This window comes from Rana temporaria, chromosome 9, assembly GCF_905171775.1.
Source record: "Rana temporaria chromosome 9, aRanTem1.1, whole genome shotgun sequence".
NCBI lineage: Eukaryota > Metazoa > Chordata > Amphibia > Anura > Ranidae > Rana > Rana temporaria.
In genome coordinates, this window is record NC_053497.1 from 32290203 (window position 1) to 32302450 (window position 12248).

Genomic DNA, 12248 nt, shown 5'->3' on the forward strand with positions numbered 1-12248 from the left:
GCGAATCACGGGCAGAGTTTCGGCGATTCTGCCTGAAACACGGATAGTCATAGCATGAATGGAGCCTTAGTTCCAATTTAAAAAGTGATTGTAAAGTATTTTTGTTGGTAAAAATAACAAACATGTTATACTTACCTGCTCTGTGAAGAGGTTTTGCACAGAGCAGCCTTGATGCTCCTCTTCCCAGGTCCCTTTTCGGCTCTCCTGGCCCCTCCCTCCTGTTCAGTGGCCCCACAGCAAGCAGCTTGCCATGGGGGCAGCCGAGCCAAGCAGAAGCTCCCTGTATCCATTCAGACACAGTACCGTGGCTGGCCCCACCCACTCTCTCTCCTCATTGGCTCACTGAATTTGATTTACAGTGGAAGCCAATGGTGCCACGCTGCCATCTCAGCCAATGAGGAGGGAGAGTCTCTGCCATCCAAGTGTCTCCTGCAACATCGTTGGATAGAGATGGGGTTCAGGTAAGTATTACGGAAAACGAGAGAGGCTGCTGCACACAGAAGGCTTTTTATCTTAATGCATAAACCTTCTGCCTTTCCAACCTCTTTAAAGCAGGACTGCAGCGAGAATTCAGAATAAAAAAACAAAAACAAAAAAACATTCCCTCCATCTCTCTGCTGAAAAACAAACAAAAAAAATAAAACAGACACACAAAACAAAAAAGTTCCAATGCACCATTCACCCACCAATACGCCAGCACTTCCCTCTGTGTCTTCCTGCACCATCAGTTCTTTCTGAAAAACACCCATCATTATCAATACCAGGCACTTACACCCCCTTCCTGCCCAGGCAAATTTTCATCTTTCAGCGCTGTCGCTGTTTAAATGACAATTGCGCGGTCATGCTATACTGTATACAAACAGAATTTTTATCATTTTGTTCCCACAATTGAGCTCTCTTTCGGTGGTATTTGATCACATCTGCGGTTTTTATTTTTTGCCAATACCAAAAAAAAAAAATCCATCCGAGGGGGGGGGGGGGGGGGGGGGGTCTGTGCTGATAAACAATCACCATAGAGCCCCCCTGTCAGGAGAGCAGGACTCTCCTCTACTCGTGTCTGTGAGATGTGAGGGAGGAAAAGCCGATCAACGGCTCTTCCCGTTTACATCGTGATCAGCCCGTGATTGGACATGGTTGATCACGTGGTAAAGAACCTCCGCCTCCTATCGCCACAATGCATGCCTCCACGGGCACGCGGCGGATGTTATGCTGCTGGACGTCATCTGACGCCCAGTCAGAATAAACGAACCACCGCTCGGCTGTCATTCTGCTATAGGCCGAGCGGGAAGCGGTTAACCAACTTCTTGTCAGTTCATGCATTGCATGCGCAGCCAAGTGTACAATCCCAGAATCTGCCAAGTGTTAGACGTTGCACCATCTTATACCAGCAAAATATGGTGAAGAAGCAGTAGTGACAGAGTGATTAAGAACATCATGAATGTTGTAGAGCTGGATGCAGGGGCGGACTGACCATTCTGGCACTGCCTGAGGGCCCCATGCCACTAGGGGGCCCCATCAGGGTTGCCAGCCTCAGAAAAACCAGGGACAGTATGTAAAAATCTGTTTTAAAAAACAAAAAATCACAAGATTATAGCTGCCACGCCTCTCCAGTACCTTTTCAGTGTGAATGTGTATTCTGTGTGTATGTATACTGTGTGTGTATACGGTTTGTATGTGTGTGTGTGTGTGTGTGTGTGTGTGTGTGTGTGTGTGTGTGTGTGTGTGTGTGTGTACTGTGTGGCCCCATAATATATTGCCTGGGGGCCTATAATCTCCTATTGCCCGGGGGCCCCATGAGTTGTCAGTCCGCCCCTGGCTGGATGGGTCCCTTTGGCAGGCAAGTCTGACAAATTATTCAATAACGCTGTGCTTTACAATATGGCAAAATTCCTGACTGCTGGCAGTGGACTTTAATTCTACTTTAATCCATTGTGAACTCTCAGCATAGCATTCTGTACAAAAGGACAAATTTCTAAACACAGATATGCTTTTCTAAGTACTCCGGCTTTCAGGCAAAAAGTTAAGTGACCCTTTTCATTTGTCCTGCACTGAAGGGTAATGCAGCAAGTGTTCAAAAAAAATTCATAGTCATAAAAAACAAAACAAAAGAAAAAAAAATGCAATAAGTCAAGCATTTCCTTTTTATAGATTAGGGCGGATGACCTTTCAAATATCAGTATATTAAAAAAAATGATTATTGGAGTGGATCCTTAGAAGTTTTCTATATACAACAAAGACTAACCTTGTGCTCTGGTGGTGGACCTCGATGTGCAGATGACCCCTTTTGAGTAGGAGGAGGAGGAACAATGGCAGAAGGTGCTGGCAAGGGCTCCGAAGCTCGAGGCACCTCTGTCCATGCAGCTTTGACTTGTGGAGGCTTCTCCTCTGTGGGTGAGGCCTTCCTTGTATCAGAGGTCTCCACAACTTTCTGAGGAGGGGGCACAGATGGCTTATCAGTAGGGACCGGAGTCTCCCTATGGATACAATGGAAGAATCATAGCATGAAGATCAGAGGACAGAACAAAATCACTACCTAAATCAAACGAGGAAGGGAACTCACTAAGGCCTCATTCACACCAGTGTGCAGACGCGAGTTTTTCTACATGCGTTGTGCAAGGGCACAAGGAAAACAATTGTTCTCTATGTGCCCTGTTCACAAAACAACACTAGTATTATGGAATCTGCAACGTCTATAAAGCGCACTGAAACGCACATGAAGACTGATGTAAACCCGTATCTCTGCAAGTGAAATCTGTGCATTTTTTCCCATCAGGTCTTCTGCGCATATGGTGTGAAGGAGGCCTAAGGGCCAGTTCACACTACAAAAATGCACTCCAGCTCCGTTCCGGATGCGTTTCGTCATGAGTGCTAATGCATTCCGGTGCGTTTTTATTGCTTTTTTTTATGCGATTCCAGATTATTATTTTTTCCCCTCACTGTATTGGGTCCAGTCCATTTTTTTATGTTTTACCGTGTTCCAGTACAGTCCAGTGCAGGAAAAATGCAACATGTTCTATTTTTCTGTAACAGGAACGCCTTGGAACTGACCAGACAGGTGCCATTGCAAACTATATAACCTTTCAATGTGTTTTTGATGCAGAAAAAAAAAAAAAAAAAAAACACACAGGACTACATATGGTGTGAACTGGCTCCAAGACTGGAACAGCCAGCATCAGGAGAAGCTGTGCATGGCAACCAACCAGCTTCTACCGTTCACTTTCAAAGCTTAACTGAATAAGCTGAAGATAGAAGCCAATTGATTACCATGCACAGCCGCTCCAGATTCTTCTTCGGTTTTAGTAAATTCTCCAAGGTTTTAAAAAACAAAAAAACAACAACATGTAGCTTGGAAAGCCATGAGCTATGCACCTCTTTTCTTCTGTGTCTGTATCCTTCCCATCCTCATCATCGCTGAATTTCAGCTTTTCAGTATAGTCTACCTCTTCATGAGCCCCTGGAGGATTGAAGACAATCAATGAATCACTCCAATGGGAAAGGAGATTACTTGATGCAGAGTAAGATACCAGTGACCAGTTAATCACCTGCCCATCCGTCGTCCGTCTCTTGATCCAGCTCATCAAATTCTTTCAGGTCGTCTTGCTTCAAGATAGATGGGCGGTTCACAGCTTCAGATAACCTGGGTGCAGTTTGAGGAGCACGTGGATGAGCCAGCCGTGGAAATCTACACAAGAAGAAAGGGACTAAATATCCTGAACTTACACCATTTACTTAATGAACCATTTATAAAAGTAAATCTGTGCTCAGACAACAAACAAATGATTTACATATCATCAACAAGCAGTAACACAGCTTCAAAACAAGCCATTGCGGAGCTCTTTAGATGCTTGTACTGTGAAGTAATTCTTAACCAGTTCACGACCGCCCACATACTACGGCAGGGCGGGAGCCGACCTGAAATTTGTTTTGACCGCGCAATTGTAGAGCCGTATCGCAAAAAATGGCCTGGTCATGAAGGTGGTAAATCATTCCGAGAGCAAGTGGTTAAAGTGATACTAAACACACTAACGGTCACCACCGTTTACGATATTCCCATTCCATCGCCCCACGACAGCTTATCTGACACTCCACAATCTAGCAGACACGATCCATCCCATTTCCCAGAATGAACGAGACACGCACAGCTCTGTTCTCTGGTTTCAAAATGTATGAATGAATCTTTAATGGTTATCTCTCTTATATACAGTTTTAGAACCCAAGTGAACAATGAATCAACTCCACCCACACGGCACTTCAATACACACTCTCTTAGACAATGACATTCAGTTGAGTTGATTAATTAGTCATCCCCTAGACGTCCCGTCTCCGCATTTAGAGGGGTTAATTACTACAGCTTGACAAGTTCCCCTCACCTGTTATTCCTATCACATAGTATCATCAATAGACTTTTCACACAAACACATTCCTTTACTAAACATAATTGACTTTCCCTACCCCTGAAAGACGACATCTGACCTTTAGACTGCTAACTCACAACACATATCTATCATCAATAGCATCTTCACACAAACAGTGTTATTAGCATACATAATGAAAGGTCTTGGAGCAGACCCAATTACCACCTCAAAAGGCATGTGTCCCCCCATTGAATGAAAACACTCCATTTGGAGTCAGACTTTAACAACTTGTAATATCTCAAGATATCCTGCAATATATGAATTATCATTAATGTCCCATCTCATGTAATCCAAGATATCAGTTCTCAGTCACCCTATGCCCAAAAGGGGCACAGGGTGAACCTAGACCCAAGAGTTATTAGTGACGCTGGCACAGGAGTACCCCACATTCTTCAAAAGTCTCTGGGTGTCATGGGTCATTCTGTTACACACACTATTTAAATTGTCCCTTCTATTTCTGTATGTGGATGATGGCACTAATTATTTTATTAAAAAACATCCTAATTCGATACACAGCTTCTAGTTCTCTGCTGCTGGTCACATCACACAACACCACACAAAACAACATTTGGAATACAGAGTAAATGCAAACAGTTTTAAATTGTCATACAAATATATATTGAAATCAAATCTATTATTTTTTGGCAATGACGTGATGTGGACGAATTTCTACTATTCACAAAGATGTCACACCCCTCCAGCCTCTGTCTTTAAATGAGGGAGGTGAAGCCTCCATCAATCTACATATAATATCCTGACCCCTTTGTTTATAGCTGGTTAGTGGGCATGGAGGAGGAGGGAAGGAGTGGGCTGTCATTTACCACTGTGTACACGCCCACATGCGTGAATCTATAGTCACATGGGCTGCTCAGATGTGATAGGAAGGAAATGCTCAGCATAGAAACTCACTGAAAACAGAGCATATGCAGAGCTGCCACCACAGCTGCAAAATCCTCAGCTGAATTGGTGACATGGACAGAAGGTGGAGATAGAGAGCAGCAGTATCAGCCAAGTTTTTTTGTAGAATACAGAAACCAAATCTCATAGTGACAGAGTATGAACAGCATGTAATACAAAATAAGGAGGTTTGATTTCAGTGCTTCCGTTATGAAATTTGAGGTTTCGTTTTTCTACAACACCTACAGCTACGAGGATGGACTTTTTTGGGTCCTGAGGCCAGAATTTGAGAACTATTGATCTAGAGTATAGCAAAACAACATGCAAAAGTCAAATAAATTGTCAGTCACTGCAAACATTTGAAGAACGCAAATAATCAGACTGAGGAGATTCAACTCAAACCATCCCCCCCATCAAACTTATCAGGTACTCCTCTACTAGAGTAAGTTGCTTTATATATAAGGGATGGGCCCTGTTAACTAAAGCCTTCCAAGCTGCCAATGTCGGGGCTGAGGCCCTTTTCCATGAAAGGATAAGTTTCCTTGCATAGTACAATAGGATAAGCAGAGTACGTATGGCCCTAGTAGTGGCCAAGCCATCCTAAGAGATAAGTTCTTTCCCTGCCAAAGAAACCCAGAAACAAGCCTATGGAAGGAGTGAAAGACGGCTTTAGGAATCCACACAGAATTCCATATAATGTTCAGTTTAACAATAGCGGAAGGAACTTCATTTTGACCAGATAAATACCCGATCAACGAAAGAGGGAGGTTTCTCCAGGCATTCAACATTTGATTAAAGTGTTAGTTCAACTTTACAGAAAATATGTAAGGTGAACTTACACAGGACCTCCCCCCCCTGACCTGGAGTCCCGCGATCACCCGCTGTGAAACATCAGATCAACGCTTTACCGGTCCAAAGATTTGAAAATTCCACAAATGCATGGAGAAACTCACCCAACCGAGGTCTGGAGAGCACCCTCAGTGAAGTAAAAACAAGGTATAACCATGGGAGTGTAGGGTTTGCAGTCAATAGAGCCAATAATTTACAATTTTTATAACCCTTTTCAAAAAGATTTTCAGCACATTTCTAGGCAGTGCAGTGGGTCAAGTTGCTATACTGCAAAAAAATAAATTATAGTGTGTGTCTGTACAATGCATCTGGAAAGTATTCACAGCGCTTCACCTTTTCCAAATTTAATGTTACAGCCTTATTCCTCAAAATTCTACAAATACCCCATAATAATGACAAAGTGAAAGAAGTTTACTTGAAATCTTGCAAATTTATAAAAAATAAAATAAAACCAATGTACATAAGTATTCACAGCCTTTGCTCAATACTTTGTTGAAGCTCCTTGTTAGATTTGGAATTTATTACTATTTTATGTGATAAAAGTTTCTGGAATCACTAGTTAAACATGTTAATTTTGAAGGTTGCGGAGGATAAGAGGAAGGTCAGTTGCTGCACATTACATCTATTTTTTAAGATCTACGTCAAGACAATGGGTGGAGTTATGTTACTTAATATACACGAGTGGGTGTTACGTTTGTGACAGTAGCATCACCACCTTCCTTGGAGCTATTCTAAATGTAAAATTATGCTTAGCTTTGCTTTAAGAACAGTATAAGAATCCATGTGGTTTGAGTAGCTAGCCAAGGAAATTGGGGGTCACCTGACCCTGCAGGAAAATGGGGGTAGGAAGCCCGCCCAGCAGAAAGATGTACCATCATACCATCTGATTCCTCTTTCTGAAACATCCTACCATGTGTTACCAGCTGTCATGTAAGCATTGTCTTTTGCTTGTCTATCTTGAAGAATAAACTTCACATTATTGAAGGAAGCCTAAGTCTTGAATATTGGGAATGAAGCGCCTGGGAAGAGAAGACACTACTGACATAACACATGACAAGTTGTCAAATGTCTCCCTTTCTACATTCTTCACTCCTCTGGCACCAATTACAGCCTCAAGTCTTTCCGAGTATAATGCTACAAGCTTGGCACACCTATTTTTGGGCAGTTTCTCCCATTCTTCTTTGCAGGACCTCCCGGGCTCCATCAGGTTGGAAGGGGAGCGTTGGTGCACAGCCACTTTCAGATCTCTTCAGCGATGTTTAGCGGAGGTATCACTAGCCATGGCAGGCAGCCATAGCGGGGGATGATTCTAACGGCACACTAGGACATCGCAGAGACCGGCCAAGGACCAGATTTGATTCCACTACACCTGACATGTTCCCGTTGTGACCTTAGAGGCCAGGTCTCCCACAGGCTGATGAGTGGCTAGTGCTTTTTGAAGACTTGAGGTTGAGTGTGGACCCATGTGGACTGATGCCTATGAGAATTATGCGCTATTGACTTTGCTTGCTCCTTGCACTTTTCCTCTGCTTTGCCATCCATCTGTGGCTGGGTGCCAAGACCTACTACCAATTCGCTGGTCCTGTCAAGCTGTAGGCTATTCACTTTTCCCCTGCTTACTGCGTTGCATTATACCCATTTGAATAGTGACTATTCAGGAGGTTCTATGAACTTATTTACAACTAGGTCACTCTTGCATGGACACCGGCAGTGGATACTACAGACCCTATACCATACGCTTTCAACTGGGAACTGTCCAACAGACTTTTGTCATTTGCATTTATTCAGTTATCCCAGGAGTGGTCAGTGGTTTCTAATGTCGAGTACTTAGTTTCTATACTTTAGGCACATTTCAACCGGGGACTTTAAACTGTTAGGTCTGCAGCAATGTTAGTATTTCCAGACCCACGGTGACCCTGATTTATGGGTCAGTGGGCTGTACTACTCTATCCTCACACCCTGCTGCAGTATCTGTTTGATATCCCAGGAGGTGTAACAACATATCCCCCAGCTCCCTAATAGTCTATATGGATCATGCTATATGCTTAGAATGATTGGGTTCCAAGTGTGGCATCTGGTGCACATTCTTTGACGACAACATAGTCTCTCTGTTTATGGGTTATGTTGGGCGGTTCCCATCATGCATTTATATTTAAAATTACTATTCTTTGTGCTTTCAATAAAGGATTTGTTGTAATTTTGTATCCCGGCGTTGGTCCTAAATTTGTTAATATACCCTGGTGGCTCATGTTTATGGTCGTTTGGGCAGTCTTTATGGTCTGCCTCATTTCTTTATGCATTGTTATGTGGCCAGAGACCCACTTCTAATCTAATTTAGTGAGTGTGCAAGTTACATAAAAAAGGTATCTTTTTGAATATCTTGCATTTTTATGGTTCCGTTTTTGTTTTTCCATTTATGTTCAAATCAGGTTCAAGTCTGGGCTCTGGCTGGGCTACTCAAGGACATTCATAAAGTTGTCCCAAAGCCCTTCTTTTGTTATCTTGGCTGTGTGCTTGTCCTGTTTGAAGATGAACCTTCGCCCGAGTCTGAGGTCCAGAGCATTCTGGAGCAGGTTTTCAACAAGGATGTCTCTGTACATTGCTGCATTCATCTTTCCCTTGATCCTGACTAGTCTCTCAGTTCCTGCCACTAAAAAACATCTCCACAGCATGCTGCTGCCACCACCATGTCTCACTGTAGGGATTATATTGGCCAGGTGATGAGCGGTGCCTGGTTTAATCCATGGTGCTTGCCATTCAGGCCAAAGAGTTCAATCTTTGTTTCATCAGATCAGAGAATTTTGTTTCTCGTGGTCTGAAAGTCCTTAAGGTGCCTTTTGGCAAAACTCCAAGCCGGATGTCATGTGCCTTTTACTGAGGAGTGGCTTATGTCTGGACACTCTACCATACGGCCTGATTGCTGGAGTGCTGCAGAGATGGCCATTCTTCTGGAAGGTTCTCCTCTTTCCACAGAGAAATGCTGGAGCTCTGTCAAGAGCGACTATCTGCCCTTCTCCCCCAAATCGCCAAGTTTGGCCAAGGGGCCCGCTCCAGGAAGAGTCCTGGTGGTTCCAAACTCCTTCCTTTAACAGATGGAGGCCACTGTGCTCATTGGGACCTTCAATGCTGCAGAAATGTTTCTGTACCCTTCCCCTGATCTGTGCCTCGGAGGTCTACAGACAATTCCTTGGAATTCATGGCTTGGTTTGTGCTCTGACATGCACCGTTAACTATAGGACCTTATATAGACAGGTGTGTGCCTTTCCAAATCATGTCCAATTAACTGAATTTACCACAGGTGGACTCCAATCAAGTTGTAGAAACATCTCAAGGATAATCAGTGGAAACAGGATGCACCTGAGCTCAGTTTTGAGTGTCATGGCAAAGGCTGTGAATACTTATGTACATTGGATTTGGTTTTTGTTTTACATTTATTATAATAAATTTGCAAGGATTTCAAACAAACTTCTTTCATGTTGTCATTTTGTGTTGTCTGTTGAATTTTAAGGAAAATCCATTTTGAAATTAGGCTGTAACATAACAAAATGTGGAAAAAGTGAAGCGCTGTCAATACTTTCTGGATGCACTGTATTGTGTGCGTCTGAACATTTAGAATATATTTACTGTACCTATACAGTTGTGCTCATAAGTTTACATACCCTGGCAGAATTTATGACTTCTTGGCCATTTTTCAGAGAATATGAATAACACAAAAACGTTTCTTTCACTCATGGTTAGTGTTTGGCTGAAGCCATTTATTATCAATCAACTGTGTTTACTCTTTTTAAATCATAATGACAACAGAAACTATCCAAATGACCATGATCAAAAGTTTACATACCCATCAATGACAGCTTGAAGTCTTTTGTGGTATTTGTGGATAAGAATCTATCTTCCAAGATGGTAAAGCTGCCCATTCCTCTTGGCAAAAAGCCTCCAGTTCCTGTAAAGTTTTGCATGAACTGCATGTTTGAGATCTCCCCAGATTGGCTCAATGATATTGAGGTCAGGAGACTGAGGTGGCCACTCCAGAACCTTCACTTTATTCTGCTGTAGCCAATGACAGGTCAACTTGGCCTTGTGTTTTGGATCATTGTCATGTTGGAATGTCCAAGTACGTCCCATTCACAGCTTCCTGGCTGATGAATGCAAATGTTCCTCCAGTATTTTTTGATAACATACTGCATTCATCTTGCCATCAATTTGCCTTTGTAGATCACACATCCCCAAAAACATCAGTGATCCACCTGTACGTTTCATCATAGGCCCTGTTGACTCCTCTTCAATGTAGGGTTTATGGCCAAAAAGCTAAATTTTGGTCTCATCACTCCAAATGACTTTGTGCCAGAAGGTTTGAGGCTTGGCTCTGTGATGTTTGGCGTATTGTAAGCTGGATACTTTGTGGCATTTGTGTAGTAATGGCTTTCTTCTGGCGACCCGGCCATGCAGCCCATCTTTCTTCAAGTGCCTCCTTATTGTGCATCTTGAAACAGCCAAACCACATGTTTTCAGAGAGTCCTGTATTTCATCTGAAGTTATTTGTGCATCCCGAACAATTTTCCTAGCAGTTGTGGCTGAAATTTTCATTGGTCTACCCGACAGTGGTTTGGTTTCAACAGAACCCCTCATTTTCCACTTCTTGATTAGAGTTTGAACACTGCCGATTGGCATTCTCAATTCCTTAGATATCTTTTTATTTTCCTTTCCAGTTTTCCAGTGTAATACAGTTCAACTACCTTTTCCCCCAGATCCTTTGACAATTCTTTTGCTTTCCCCATGACTCAGAATCCATAATTATGTCAGTGCAGCACTGGATTGACCTTTTACAAATACACACTAAAATACAAGCAGATCAGTGAGGCTGGTTGCCTTTAAAAGTCATTCAAACCTGTTTGTGTGCATATTATCAGACCAAAATCACCAGGGTGTGTAAACTTTTGATCAGGGTCATTTGGGTAGTTTCTGTTGCCGTTATGATTTTAAAAAAAAAAGAGTAAAACACAGTTGATGGTTAATGTTTGGCTGAAGCCATTTATTATCAATGAGTGAAAAAAAATGTTGTGTTATCATTCATATTCTCAAAGAAATGGCCAAAAAAATAATAATTCTGCCAGGGTATGTAAACTTATGACCACAACTGTAGGTAAGCCTTATTATAGGCTTACCTATTGGGTAAACATCACAGTAAATTACTTTTGCACCGCTTTAAGGCACTAGGTTCCACTTTTGCCACTGCTCTGGATCTGTATTTCACAACGCAGCCAATTCCAAACTTAGGACAGTGTACCGAGGAGGAGCACCTATTGCAGGATCCAGTACCCAAATCTTTTGTTCTACAACAGCGTCCAGATAAGGTCCCAATGACATGCCAAGGTTCATGTCTAGAAATTGTGCCACAAGCTGAATCAGCAGCTCAACAAGTCAGATAAAAAAATCAAACAAGAAAAAAAAAAAACTCCCTCAGGGGATTTAAAAATAAAAACATCACCTAAAGACACAAACAAAAAAAAACGGAGAACTGTTAGTGGGAAAGGGTTTTTCCCTGTAAATATTGGTTTTGCTTGAATCCATACAAAGAAACCGCAAATTAAAAGAACGGAGTTTACTGCCACAAAGACTGGAGTATGTTATCCTATCAGAGATTTTATCAGTTGCCATACTGAAGGGGTGGTCTATGTTTTACAATGTACCTGCAATTTGCAGTATGTGGGGAGAACTAAGAGACCTCTGATGGTTCGGATCAAGGAGCACATCCAAAACATCATTAAAGGTTTCCCCAAACAAAGTGTAAGTAGGCAATTTGCAGAGGGCCATAACAATGACCCTACACATCTAACTTTTTGGGGGATTAACAAACATAATAAACCATGGAGGGGGGCTCATTTGGTTAGGTCCATTAGCCAGAAAGAATCGAAGTGGATCCATTCCCTCCATACCCTTGTGCCGGATGGTTTAAATGAAGAGTTTGATCTGAACTGTTTAAGTCATTTTTAACAGGGTTTTTATTTATTATCAATTGTGATTTTATTATATTGTTATGTATTTATGCACGGTTCTGATATGGGTTTAAATTGTGTTATGATATAC

At 42.3% G+C, this 12248-nt stretch overlaps 1 protein-coding gene across 6 annotated transcripts in view; it reads right to left on the reverse strand.

Annotated features, from left to right (window-relative positions):
- PRRC2A (proline rich coiled-coil 2A) overlaps window positions 1-12248 on the reverse strand; it is a 122446-nt gene that overhangs the window by 58288 nt on the left and 51910 nt on the right. For 4 of the 6 annotated variants that reach the window (XR_005743489.1, XM_040323103.1, XM_040323105.1 and 1 more), the window contains exons 9-12: window positions 3543-3682; window positions 3370-3454; window positions 2243-2474; window positions 687-734 (exon numbers count right to left, since the gene is read on the reverse strand). Coding sequence is in view for 5 of the 6 variants with exons in the window: in XM_040323103.1 (XP_040179037.1) it covers window positions 687-734; window positions 2243-2474; window positions 3370-3454; window positions 3543-3682 (505 nt within the window). In the remaining variant the exon portion in view is untranslated. The remainder of the gene's footprint in view (window positions 1-686; window positions 735-2242; window positions 2475-3369; window positions 3455-3542; window positions 3683-12248) is intronic. The other 2 variants (XM_040323104.1, XM_040323102.1) reach the window with 1 other exon arrangement.